Source organism: Phaseolus vulgaris, chromosome 2 (assembly GCF_000499845.2).
Source record: "Phaseolus vulgaris cultivar G19833 chromosome 2, P. vulgaris v2.0, whole genome shotgun sequence".
Classification (NCBI taxonomy): Eukaryota; Viridiplantae; Streptophyta; class Magnoliopsida; order Fabales; family Fabaceae; genus Phaseolus; species Phaseolus vulgaris.
Window position 1 is genome coordinate 40,821,778 of NC_023758.2, and position 14,947 is coordinate 40,836,724.

A 14,947-nucleotide genomic window follows, 5' to 3' on the forward strand; every position below is an offset into this window, starting at 1 on the left:
AATTGAATTAGCTACGGCAAACATCAAATCAAATATAGAAATAGAACTTAAAATCAAAGGGTGTTGAAGAGAAAACGTTCAGGGCCTGAAATGACTCCAGAAAAGTCCAGATAAAAGAATGAGAAGAAATTAGTTAACGATAATTATTCATAAATGAAGTAAGAGTAACATGAGGAGTGATGGTTTACCAACCAAATTATTTAACACCGGCCCAAGGCTTTAAAACACAATATCCTTATCCAAGTATTTGTACCTCCTAACCAACTTATATATATATATATATATATATCAAGCCACATAGGTAGCTAGTGGACAGGAAGTAGAAGTTAGGTTCATAATCTTCATTTTTCTAGGTACAACCAAGTCGAATATCTGTAGGTTGGATTTTCAAAATTTATTTTTTTTACGCTTTTAGATAAACCTTTTCGACATTAATAACAAAATCATTTTTTCCAAGTTTAACGTATATATAACTAATTTATGAAAGATGTATTGAAAAAAATTCAAACAAAAAAACTCATTTTTGACCTGTTTATGTCAAATTTCCCTACCTACTCCATATGATTATTCATAGCGCGTCTCCGATTACAATTAACAAAAACATTTTCCATCATGCCACTCTGAGAGAAGCCCCTTTCATCAAAGTCCAACCAGTATACACAGTTTACCATACTTTTGAGTTTGCATATTACAGAGACAATATCCAAAATAAAGCAAATCAAGATGGAAAAAGTTATAATATATATATGGAATGTTTACAAAATTCAGGCAATTTTCAATCATTAAGTTGTACACATGTATTGCAGTCTAACGAGAAAAATAGAATCCTATCATACTGGTAAGTTTTGCACTCTCAAGTGCTTATACTTTTGTTCTTTGTTGAATCTTTTTGCACTCTCTGCTAAACCTTTAAATAAAAGGAGCTTCAAAGCATCAACTCCCTCTTGCAAAGCCTCGTCAATCTGTTCAACGGGAAAATCCAGTAACATTGAGATGAAGATTTTTGTAACTTGGCTCGTTTTAATACGGTGCATATACCACGATGTGAAAAGTATGCAAAAGCAATTTCCACATGATTACCACAACAAATCTGCTATAGTATAGAAATGGGGTAGTGTGACTCAGGGTAGTGCTACTACCTGTACACACATCACATGTTTCTAACAACTAGGGCTCCGTGGTAAAAATTTTGCCTTCAAATTTTCAGGATCAGTACATTCATTTTTATAAAGCCACGCAATGGGAACTATTAACATGTTTTTATGACATTGCATTAACGGTCACACCCCGTACTGCAACCAGGCCATCCCCTCTTGGCACCACATTACAATGTCAAATCATTATTTTCCCGTTCTATTTCAACCGCCACTGAAATTGATAATTTGATTCAAGTTGTGTACTTAGTAGAAAACATGAGGAGCACCATTGCAATTTGAACCATGGGAACCAAACTGAAATGTTCATTACATGAGAAACCAAAAGTGCATTTAGCAGTTCACTAAGAACTTACTCGTTGTCTAGCTGTTAAATTAAACTTCTGAAGCAAAAATGCTTTAGGATCCATTTGCCCAGGAGGACTTCCAATCCCTATCGACAAAGCAAATTGAAAATAAAAAAGACAGTAATAAACTGAACTAGGTAAAGAATAAAGGATTTACAACAGAAGCACCAACCAATTCTCAGCCTAGGAAATTCTCTATTTCCTCTGAAGTGATAGATCACACTCTTCAGCCTGTCGGTAAGAAGTGAGGAGGAAGTACACGATGAGTACACTATTACTTGAGTCAAGAAGCACTCAACAAGAAAAAATCAGAGCTGAAAAGATTTCAAGAACTCAATTTCCAACACCACTCATCCTTCAAACAATACTATTGAATTATAACACCTGCTTCTTTAATTAAGCTACGTCATAAAAACTATTTTCCTTTTTACAAAAAAACCATGAACCATTACAGATACGACAACATATGGCCCCTTGACTTGACAAGTGAAAATGCAATGAACAATGGTGAAGCTATATCCACTACGAAGGATAAAGAAAACTATATGATTAGGCTTTCATACAAAGTACTAATAGACTGTTCATTTGCTGAAAAGTTATTCAGACACTACTTTAGAGCAGGTAGAAGTTTCTTCGAGTAACAGAGTTCTTGATATAAAATATTTTCTCACTGATATGCATTTTCCTACCATTTAGCTTCCAAAATAACCACAATTAGTGTCGAGGATAACACCTAATGGGTGCATTGAAGCTTGCATATTAAAACACAAAACAGGAATAGAATTGAAACAATCTAACCTTGCATTGCAGTCATTAGTTTCAATACATTAAATGGACAAAGAAGACATTTTCCATAGTTTCAATAAGCAATTGGATAGCAACAACAAATGACATGACAAATTGTCTTTTAATTCCAGATGAACTGGAACGCACCTTTGAGAATTTAGGTACGGGCACAAAACTTACAGCAGGCTGGTGTGAAGAAGAAAGGTCAGGGAACAAAATACCAAGCTGTAAGTAACACTAACAAAACAACCCTAGCTGTCATAAACAAAAAAAAAACAGTGTCAACTGCTATCTCAACATCCAAACTAATGCCGTGAATAAGTCATTTTCACGATTGACTCATTAGTAACTGATTTTTCTTCTTTCTTGACTACACCGAACTGTAAATAAGATAGCCTAGTTAAAAAGGTTTTACACTAATTTCGTACGAAGGATGAGAATGAAAAAAGGCACAAGCTAAATAGTAATACTTAAGGAAACAACCTCAATAAGAAAATAATGGAAACTTGGATAACAAGTTAACATTGCTGAGAAACAAACAGATTTAGAAGAGAACAAGGACTGCAAAATGCTTGATTAGGCAACATCCAAAATGTATTATTATCAAAATGCTCAGTTGTACAAGCACAAGATGTCTTTGATTGTGAAAAACTAAACAAAGTTGCATGAAAGAATAAATGAAAAAGATGAACCATTAGGACTGTAATATGTAAGATATAGGCACATTACGCAAGTATGTAGGAGGGGTAAGGAAGTGAATGAAAGGAACATGGACCTGAGAAATCAAGGCCTTGGGGTATATGAGAGGAAAAGGAAAAACATGACAAGAAAGGGAGTGGGAGGAGAAGAAAGAGGAATAACAAAATGGAAAGGTCGCATGCAGGACAGAATGCGGGAAGCCAAAAATCAAGCATGGAGACAGAATGATTGTTTACCTTGATGTGCATACTAATAAGGGGATGAGGGAAGGAGATAATTTATGAAGGGTCGTGTTATGTTGTTAGTCTGAGAAGAGGAACTTGTCATTTCTCAGTCACTGGGTGTTGACATTTTTATTTTGTTCTAATTCCTATTTGCCATCTTCTAAGGATCTCACTCCATTAATGTCATTTGTTTTCTATAACAGAGGATTCCTCCTCTGGGGTTGTAAGAGAAACCTTCAATATATAGGTGTCAGTTCTTTTCTCTTTTTCAATCTATATCGAGTTCCTATCGAGGGGGAAATGTTTATTTATAGGTAATGGGTATTTTGCCCCTCATACCACAGATGCAACCTAATCAGGACTCTTGAGATATTCAAATTGTTTTATGAAATTGCATAGCCATTCACAGTAAAGTATAGGCTGTCTGCACTACAAAGTTATCTAATTTGGCTTTACACCATCTATTTTTTTGTTAGAACAAAATGCAGAATTGACTTCCAAAGTGATGGCAATTTGATTATGATTCCAATAACATATACATGTTAATTTCAACATAGATAAATATTGGATTCTGAAATCAGTGAATTACATAATTAATGATGCATAATAAACACCATAATATCTCTAGAGCAGTAGGTACTTGAATTAGTAACAAGTTTCTTGAGGTCAATTTCAAAAAAACTTAAGGATGGAGATAATATTAATTTTGCTTCACAATTATCATTTAGTATTGTACCCTTTGTGGCATCCATGACCACCTTTGTCGTGAAGACGAAGCACCCCACATGGCAAGGTCATGTCATCATGGAACTACAACCAAAAATAGATGATTAAATACAGAATAGCATACCTGTCACTGATTAGATACTTAAAAGAAAAGGTGTGGGATATGGAATAACTAACCACAAGCACCTGATTAAGAGGTAGCTTATAATAAGCAGCCAGTGGTCCTGTCTGCAGTAAAATGAAGAGTCATGAATGACATAAAGTGATAATAAGAACAAGGTTTCTATGAAACCTAAACATCAACCTGTTAGGATTATGAGAAAGGGATGGTTAGTTGATACAGGTAAGGATATTGACTAGTTCGGGAGTTAATAAGTTAAATACAGGGATTGATGTACATTAAACTTACATACTTTCAATCTTTTAACCGTTTACAATTATCGATAGTACATTTAACTTCACAACAATGACAACCAATAAGAATAAATTTCAATTTCCAGATCAGAAAAGCTACCCTTCAAAGTAGATTATTAGCTTAAGCAATCAAAGGAACTCGGGCTTAATAAATTTTTGGGAGTGGCAAAAGCTACAGACAGCACAACTTGTACAGTTCTAAAGTAAATAACCACTTGGTTAAGAGAAAAAAGAAACATCAGCACATCCTATTTCCTTACTGATTCACCACTCAGATTCATGTAAGTCTGAGGCTTTGCAAGGAAAACAGGAACTTCACCAACAAAACCTGCAACAAACCAACTTGTGTAAAAATTCATGAATTGTAACAAACATCGAGAGAAAAACAGAAAATACAAAATATCTAAGCAAGGCAGCGGGCAAACCTTTACCAAAAATGGCCTTGGAATGGGCAGTGCTCATAGGAATCCCCTGCGACTCAGCAAATGCATCAATCATCTCAAAACCCACCTGATTTAGACAAAAACATATTTTAGAAATTCATCAAGAAATGCTAAATCAGATGCTGATTATGCCCCCGTAACACTGCAGAACACTTCCTATGCAGTTTACGATTGAGAAGTAAAACTTATAACCGCCGAAGCAAACTCCTAACAAAGCTGTAGAAGCAGAAGCAGAAAAAAAAAAGGAAAAAAGGTACATTGTGGCGAGTTCCTTTGTACTTGTCACCAGGATTGCCCAACCCCACGAAAAGCCATGGTCGTGGCGCAAGGGTGCAGAAACAACGCCTGCTTAACCTATTAAACATTTCCACTGCAGAAAAAATCAACAGAGTTTCACTTTCATCTACCCAATGATGTTGTCGTGAAGGATAAAATCAACGAAACGACGAAGTTGAATATGCAATAGTAATTAATTACCTGCCTTAACTATCACCGTTGTCTCTCTCCATCATCTCAATCACTAATCACTGCAGCAACTCACTATTCTATGTGCCCAGGACTCGAAGCTGTGCAATCGTGTAACGGGTGTGGGGCTTTCCCCGTAATTACGAATAGAAAGGTAGAAACTATAACTAGAAGTTGAGACGCTCAAAACGGGTCAGTGCCACCCATTTGATCCGGCCCAACTTAAAAAACAGGAAAAAAAATCTAGCCGGGCCTGCCACAAGTTAATTGGCCGTGTGTTAGGTTGGGGCTTTTACTTCCTGCACCTCCTCTATTTTGGCAAATGCTCCCTGCACCCAACACTTTTGAATCTGCACCCAACATAATTTCAAAAATTCCAAAAATACCCTTAATTCCGGAAATGAAAATCCAGAATTGAAAATAATGCATTCCAGAAAATAAATTCGGAAGATATTTTTGTGTTTCGGATATAAAAATCCGGAAAAAAAATCCAAATTCCATTCCAGATAAAATAATTCGAAACTGAAAATAATACATTCTGAAAAAATTTGAGATTATTGTGTTCCGGAAAAGGATATCCAGAATGTAATTTTATATGCACCCCATTTTTTTAAGGGTATTTTCGGTTTTTCCTCTCTGATTGAGTGCAGGAAGCAATTGCCCTCTATTTTTAATAGCATTCCGTATTTCTTGAAATATCAATTTTGCCCTTGCTAGTTTCAGGTATGGAATCCTTGTTTTTTTTTATTAATTTGGCTGAAATGGTGAAAATAACATTTCCAAATTCCATAGTCTAAAAGCCTTGGAGGAAAGTTATTCCATAATTTGATTGTGGAACACATAATGCCTTTTAGAATAGAGTTTCTGAAATTGTGGGAGGTCATTTTATATAACACAGTTTGAAATAGTGTGAGGTGTTTGATATTGTATTTAAGAAAAAAAATTCTTAAAAACTATGAAGTATGTTCCGAAAAGCGATTTCCAAAAGTTATATAAAGCGTTCTGGAATAAGAAGTTAACTAAATTTCCACGAGCGTTGACTTGTTTATTCCATAACTAAATTTTATCTTATTTATTATTCTTGTTTATCTTAAAAAAAAAGTATTCGGAGCTAACTCATTTATGATTTGGGTACACGTTTTTTTTCTTCTGAACATAAAATAAAAGCAAAAACGGAAGAAAGCCAATTAAATTAAAACTTGGAAAAATAACGGTTTTTCTCGCTGTCTCTCCTAACCTCTCCTCTCGTGTTCACACAGTTTTTTCCCCTCCCCACACCACTCTACACATGCACTCGCTCTTTGTGACAGACCGCACTCGTATAAAAATCAATACCAAAATCATAAACACTAGACCTTAAATCTTAAATTAAAAATACTGAACTTTAAACCATAAATCCTATAACCTCTCTTTTTCTCTCCTTGTTTCGTGCCAATTTTGAGTGCCAAGATAATATTTTATTTCCGCCACTTTTGCTTTAGGACCCCCTTTTTTTCTTCTTTCACAACCAGTTATGCTTCTTTTAAATGAAATAAACTGACCTTTAGGGTTTCGCGTTTCGTTTTGGTTTCACTTTGCGTCTTCTGTGGAGTGCGCGGAGGTGGTGCGTCTTCTCTGAACGAATGCGACGGTGGTGGCGATCAAGCGGAGCGGTCGCGCGGTGGTGGCGGTTTGTACGTTCGGGCGTTCCGGTGGCGATTGCGGTGATCGCGGGTTGCACGTCGACGGTGGTGTCGGAGGTGCCGTTCACCATATAAGGTCAGAGATGGGTGATGTGGAATTAGGCTTCCATTGTTACGTGCTTTGATTTAGGAGTTAGGTTCTGATTTTACATTGGGCTGCAGAATACAAAATGCGCTCCAAAATGGATTTTTATTTATTTATATTGGACTACAGAATACAAATTATTATTTTTTAATTAAGAAAACGAATCTGGAGAAGTAAATTTCTTAAAGATGATGGGAGTGATAAATTCAACTTAAGGTCAATCCAAATGCATCTTCTATTATTAAAAATAAAAATCTTCAAGAAATAGATCGGATATTAGATGAAAGGATAAATTAATATTAATGGAAATGATTAAAAGGTGAAATATAATTATTGTTCAAAGAGTGTGAGTGGAAAAATATTTAGATTCAAACATCATTTTGTTAAAATTATGGAGGACTTAGAATCTTGTGCCGGTCAAAATTTCTTTTAGAAGGAGTAATAAGAGTTCCAACTCTAGAAGCAGATGATAGAAGAATAAGATGAAGATGGAGACAGAGATTATGGGAGAGAGGATATCATTAGAGGACTATACATAAAAATTTAACATTTGTTCATTTCTAATTATTTAATTTCTTTGACTAACAATTTAACTTTTTGTAGTATTTATATGAACTTCTTTATTTGAGGTAAAAATTATATAATAACTAAATACAATTATTTATTATTAACAAAATCATGGTAAGTAAACTCTTACGAGTCTATGTAAACTCTCGAGTTAGAGCAAGTTTCCCCAAATAAAATTCAACATTTATTGTATGATTTTTATACACTATTAAACATAGTTACTCACATGGTCTTATACTCCAACCTCTATGAATTATAAAAAAAATAAAACCTTAATATATATATATATATATATATATATATTTCCCATTTTGAATATATATCAGCAGTCACTAATTTCCCATTTTGAATAAAATATGTAGGAATAAGATCATTGTTGTACCCAAATAAAAAAAATCCCATGTATTTTTTTGTTATTTTAAATGATGAGTATAGTAGGATGTTAACACATTTCCTATATTCTTAACACTAAATTTAATTTTGCAAAATATTTTTTTGAAATATTTTCTCGTAATTTTTTTTGATAAATTATGGCGATAACTCGTTGTATTTTCTAAGTTTTTTTTTACACTTTGTCATAATCTTGATTGCTACAACAATATATAGGAAAAAAATATAAGATTTTATGTCAAAATATACAGAAGACAATTATTGAATTAAATGTGCTAACTTAAATAAAACTTGTTGTGGTTATAATTTAGATTTACTCATGTTTTAATGATATAATAGTTTTACATTAATAATAATATAAATTAATTTTACATTTTTATTTAACCATAACTTATTTTTAGTACGATTTTTTTTTAAATTATTGTAAAAATCAAGATGGTTGCATAATATTATGTGACCATATGATAGTGTAAAAATTATTTTATCTCACATTTTATAATGTTTTTCTCATTTATTCATGACAATGTTTTCACACACACAAAAACCCTTCAAAATTATACTATCAATAGTAAAAAAGTACGTTATATATGAGTCTTAAAATGATTTTTATAAAAGCCAACAAGCTTATAATACATTGCCTTCTATAATTAAATAATTATGCAAATTTTTTATATTGCTAGTGTTTCGTGCATTCAAATTGTATTTTCTACTCAATTATAAATTATTATTTCTAAAAAAATTGATTTATTTATAACTATATAATATTTTGTTTATTTATTTAAACGTAAATATTTAAAAAAAAATCAAACGTCCAGCCTCATTGTGGTGGGTTTTCATTATTTTACTCTCAAAACTAAAATATGGTCTTTTTTTTTTACATCTCCATAATTTTCATGTACACACATATACGGGTGGGTAAAAGATTAAAATGTCTATTTGCTCTTATCATTTATCATTATTATTATTATCCTTGTTGATATGTTTTGTCATAGATAAATTTAAGAAAAAAATATTTTAGATTGTATAATCTAAAACCCTTTTTTATAAAAAAAATTCAATTTGATGACTCGGACACTATTAGATTCTATAATTTGGATTTTTTTTATAAAAAATTGACTTTTAAATTGTAAAGTTCAAAAGTAAAAAAGAAAATCAAAAGTAGAAAATAATTTTTAAAATGTGTAATCTAAAAAATATTTTATGAAAAAATAACTTTTAAATTACATAATTTCAGTATTTTTTTCAAAACAATATGAAAATCTTCATAATTATGAAGGTGGGGAAGAAAACTATGGAGTGTAAAAAGAAATTCCCACAAACTTGTGCCATCCAATTTTGCATGTTAGTTAACAACTGGAATAAAGGCAGTCACATTGTCCACTATATTTTCTTTTTCTAATATTATAATAACAATAATAATAGTAAAATATCAACACTATTATTATTTCAATTTATTGCCAAGCCGTTTGAAATTATTAAAAGATTCTTTAAAGTACTTTCATATTGATTTAATTAAAATATATAAATTTTCATTTAATGTTAAAAAATTATGTATATGGAATAATTTAAAAAGCCACCTTCGAGGTCATTAAATCGAATAATTACTTTATATTTGACTAGCGGGAGCACTGTATCCACATTTTTCATTTTTACTATTTATATATTCATATAATTTTAATAAATATTAAATTATATGAAAAGATAGGTAAATTATCTAAATGCACCATTGATAATAGTTTTATTAAGATTTTATGTTAATTTTTTTATATTTTCATTTTATTATTTTTGAATATTAAATTTTGATTTAACTTAGGTGTAATCTTGAACTTCGTAAGGTTATCAAGATTAAAATTAAGGTTTAAAAAAAATGGACCAACAAACAATGTCCAAACATAATGCAAATGATTGTAGGTTGAAAGTTGTAGAATCTATCACCATATCAATTGAATCCACATCTTCCATAGCAAAGAAGTTGAAAAAAATAAAATAATAAACTAAATACAAATTACCAAACTTCCAACTTATGTAATATCTAATAAATCAAAGCATCAGTCCCGCAAAGTTGGGCTTAGGATTCATACAAAAATATTAAAAAAAATTTAAGAAAACAATAGAAATTAAAATGTTCAAATCCTATAACAATGAGACACTCTCTGCTTCGAATGCTTTGGGAAGTGCGAGAAGGAGGAAGCAATGGTGGTTGCTGTTGTACACTGGTGATTGAAGAGGGACTAAGATGGGTGAGAGTAGGAGAAGAACATGGAAGAAATAGGGTTCAAAATGTGTCAAAATTTATAGCATTTTTTTTTCTTTGGATGCAATTGGTGAAAACTACTTATAAGGTGTACTGGTAGGCACCGGACGAACGCACGTGGCCGACCGGCCTTATACACAATAAATGGAAACGAACGCACGTGGCCGACCGGCCTTATACACAATAAATGGAAACGAACGCACGTGGCCGACCGGCCGTATACACAATAAATGGAAACGAACGCACGTTCCGACCGGCCGTATACACAATAAATGTAAGGGCATTTATGTGACAAGCTAAGGTGGTTAAGATACACCTCCGAAGAATAAGGAATATGCGTTTAGAGAAGATATGTTCCCCGAGTATTCCGGAGCACGACTGACAAGACATATCCATAACCACCCTGAGCCCAAGGGATAAAAAGCCTATTAGGCAATCCTATAAATACTGTGCTCAAGCCAGAGAAAGGTACGTTTTCATTCACTTACGAAACTGCGCTTAGAATCTCATACTTACTTGAGCGTCGGAGTGCCTTCGCAGGTACCCTCCCCCGCCCGACCGAAGTGGATAGCACGAAGGGCGACCGACCAAAGGAGACAGCAAGAAAGGACAATCGACCAGAGGAGAAGAAGATCAACACGTCAGCAATTACACCACGTCAACCGACCGTGCCTGGGCCCCATCTCTCCACTCAGGTACATAAGGAAGTGAAGAAAGTGGTAACCGCTCAACTACTCCTTCGTAAGAGAGTGAATGTAAATGGTGACGGTGAAAACTACTGAAGAAAGTGGTAAGCGCTCAGTAATAATCAAATTGTTCAAATTAGGCCACTACTCACATTTCCTAATATTTATTTTTCTCTCGTGCAACAGACACTCCCTCTTATGCAATTAATTTTCAAAATAAATTATCTCTTTCAATTCAAACGGTTGTTCCATTTATTTCAAATATTTCATTAAATTTATTTCTCTCTCATACAATAGACACTCTCTCATTATGCAATTAATTGTCAAAATAAATTATTTTTTTCAATTCATAACCACTGCTCCACCCCTCTCTCAATTCATAATTGTTCCTCCACATCTCTTTCGATTCAAACTCGTTTTTTCACCTCTCTTTCAATTCAAAACTGTCCCACTACGTATACTAAATATTGTAGAAACAATAAGAAATGGCACAATGACCATGATACAATAATAAAATTAAATATTAATATAAGGATAAAATGGAAACAAGTTAAGAGCAGTTAAGAAGGGAATAAGAAATGACACAATAACCATAATACAATAATAAAATTAAATATTAATATTTAAAATAGAAAAAAAAATTAAGAGCAATTAAGAGGGAATCCCCTTTATATATATATAGGTATATATAAAATTATAAAAATCTTGAATTATATTTAATGAACAGAATAAGTAACACTGTACACCAGAACACAATTTTTGTTATATATTCATATAAATACCACACCAATATTATTAATTAAATATTAACTTAATATAACTTATATTAGTATAATACATGTATATATAAACACTGTAGAGTAAAATGGAATATAATTTTGTTTCTAGAAACAGGAGTGTGTATTTTAAAGTAAAAGAAAATGATAATGTAACAGTTGTATCCATAATGTAAAAGGCTTTTCAATAATAAGTACTTTACAAAAAAGTGAATGGAACTTTAATAGAAAATTAAAAATGGAATAAAATGCCATACACTTTAAAGCATAATAAAATGCAATGTAATATTGGAAAGAAATAAAAAACATAATAATGTATTCTTAAATTTATTTTGAAAAAGAAAAAGAAAGATGCGACCTGAAATAAAGGGAAAAAACCTAGTGATCCAAAACCTCAATTATTACACAAAGCAATAATTGTGATTCACCATCTATTCCAACAGATTATGCCTATAAAAAGGTTGCAACTTGCAATATTGGACTCCAATTATCATGCTTCTCCACATATTCATCTTCCTGTTTTTATTTATATTTTAACAGTATTTTCTCTTCAAACATTTACATCATAATCATTCAAATTGTTCAAGAACTAAATATACCTGTAATATTAATTTGAAACAAATTATGTTATCTCAAAAAATCATATCATAGTGCTTAGAAATGATAAAAAAAATACATAAATTGGAGTAAACAGTGTGTGTATATATATAAATGTTTATTTTGTTAACTATTATAATGTTATTTTTAGTTATTTATAACTTCATATGTGATTCATGGGTGGTTTACCAAATTTAAACTTTTAAAACTTATGAATTATATTTAGATTTATAATGTATAGTTAATTTTTTTATGGATATAGTCTCCAAAGATTCTAAAATTGTCTAAAAAAAATAAATTTGAACTAAAATTTGTTTATTTCAAGAATATGAAGTAATACTCAAATTTCACAATTGTCTTATATTCAACTTTTTGAGAATTTTTAAAATATTAATAATTATTTTTTAATATTGTATCATCTTAGTTTGTTCAGATTCTATGGGAGGTGTTAGTACTTAAATATTTTTTATGGGGTGTGGGAGAATAGTTAGAAGCCTCTTCGTTTATTCGAGTTGATGTTGAGGGGTTGTGTACCGTCTTAACTTACTCAATTCTAGATGATGTATTAGTATTCAAATATTTTTCATAGGATATTCGATGATGGTTGATATTCGCACGAATGTTGTCATACTACCGAGAAGATCATAGGACAATCTCTCTCAACTCCCATTACTCGCACTAACTTATTTTCTCATCGAAAATCCTAAATGTAAACTAAACTTTATGATAATCAATTATGAATATTCTGCTTAACGAAGCGATGTTGAGGAAAAAAAAAAGTGTGACAAGTTTTTTATTAAAACGCTAAACAAATCCATAAATCCAAGAGAACAAACCCTCCTAACATTCTTTTGTACCTTATTAATAATAAGAGACTTTAAAGGGTAAATTCCCTATCTAGCACCATTTAGACTTTTATTTCCCTAACTAGCACCCTTTTGTTTTTATTTCCCTATCTAGCACCCTTTTGTTTTTATTTTCCTATCTAGCACCCTTTTATTTTTTATTTCCCTATCTAGCACCATTTCAAAAATAAATAAATAAATAAATAAATAATAATTTATTTATTTTTTGATAATTTTAATTTTGAATGCATTAAAAAATAAATATTTTTAATGTTTAAAATAGTTAGAAATATAATTAATGAATAAAGAAATGAGTTTTTATAAAAAAAATTAAAATATTAAAAAATTAAAATGTCTAGTTTAAAATTATTTTTTTTAAGAATGAAGAAAATAAAAGATTAAACCCTACAGCAACATAAAAGTTGAATCTATAAACATAAATTAATATTTATTTTTATTATTATTGATGATGTAATCATGTTAATTTCAAGTAAAAAATATATGACATAATTACAAAAAAACCAAAGTCAATTAGTATTAATTAATAGTGGATACACAAGTAATATTTAAGTGTTTATCCTAAATGCAAAATCCTAAAAAAAAACTAATGCAAATGTTACACTTAATGCTTAAAAATGAGAAGCAAAAAATGAACAAAAAAAAAGTATAGAAAATGAGAACAACAACAATAAAAAAAAAGAATGGTAGAAAAAATAAATAACTAAAAACATAAAAGATATAAAATAAAGACAAAACAAATTAAGATAAAGATAAAAGATATAAAAATAAATCTAAGTAAGATAAATATAAAAGATATAATGCGATACTAAATAAGTATATGTTGATGATAAAAATGAAAATAAATGAAAGATGATAATTCATTTAATATTTTATTCAATAGTACATTAAATAGTTCGTGCGAAATGAAACATAATTAATGAGAGAAGTGCACAATCGAGTAATGTTGGAACATATTCTTTATGTGTGCCTTGGTGTTTGACAATATGAACATTTTTTTTTCGATCATGTTGTTCTTTTATGTCCATATCAATCCTGATTTAACTGTTTTTTTTTATAATTATGTCCTGTATTTTTTACTTGAAATTAATATAATTATATCATCAATAATAATAAAAATAAATACTAATTTATGTTTATATATTCAACTTTTATGTTGTTGTAGAGATTAATTTTGTATTTTATTCATTCTTAAAAAAATAATTTTTAAACTAAATATTTTAAATTTATTACTTTTTTATTTTTATTTTGTAAAAACACATTTCTTTATTCATTAATTATATTTCTAACTATTTTAAACATTAAAAATATTTATTTTTTAATGCATTCAAAATTAAAATTATAAAAAAATAATAATTTATTATTTTTTAATTTATTTTTAAAATAGTGCTAGATAGGGAAATAAAAAATAAAAAGGTGTTAGATAGGGAAATAAAAACAAAAGAGTGCTAGATAGGGAAATAAAAACAAAAGGGTGCTAGTTAGAGAAATAAAAGTGTAAATGGTGCTAGATAGAAAATTTATCCGACTTTAAAGCCAAAAACACATATAAAAGATAAATATAATAAATTAAAAATGAGATCTCGAAACGAAGGTAAATAAAAAGAAAAGCACAATTACTTAATAAGCGCTCCAAGGTTTTGAAGAGTTCCGTTTTACTTAGTTGATGAAATTTTAATCTATGTATTCATTGTAATGTCATTACAACATTTGTATCCAAAACACTTCAACTAAATATTTTATTAGCTTATGTTTTTCCCCTCACACGGTATTCATCTATCACTCCGTT

At 30.5% G+C, this 14,947-nt stretch overlaps 1 protein-coding gene across 8 annotated transcripts; it reads right to left on the reverse strand.

Moving 5' to 3' along the window:
* Positions 1–724: 724 nt before the first annotated feature.
* Positions 725–7,081, reverse strand: LOC137812121 (peptidyl-tRNA hydrolase, mitochondrial). Of its 8 annotated transcripts, none has more exons than XM_068614022.1 (10): positions 6,800–7,081; positions 5,271–5,608; positions 5,051–5,163; positions 4,776–4,860; positions 4,611–4,678; positions 4,123–4,164; positions 3,947–4,020; positions 1,674–1,732; positions 1,511–1,587; positions 725–962 (listed from the first exon to the last, which is right to left on the reverse strand). In XM_068614022.1, the coding sequence occupies exons 3-10, from the start codon at positions 5,156–5,158 to the stop codon at positions 831–833; spliced, it is 645 nt and encodes a 214-aa protein (XP_068470123.1). In that variant the 5' UTR covers positions 5,159–5,163; positions 5,271–5,608; positions 6,800–7,081; the 3' UTR covers positions 725–830. The 8 variants fall into 8 exon arrangements, with proteins under 8 accessions (XP_068470123.1, XP_068470119.1, XP_068470121.1 ...); XM_068614018.1 differs by having other exon boundaries at positions 4,114–4,164; positions 6,800–7,058; XM_068614020.1 differs by lacking the exon at positions 6,800–7,081 and having other exon boundaries at positions 4,114–4,164; positions 4,782–4,860.
* Between the last annotated feature and the right edge of the window lie 7,866 nt (positions 7,082–14,947).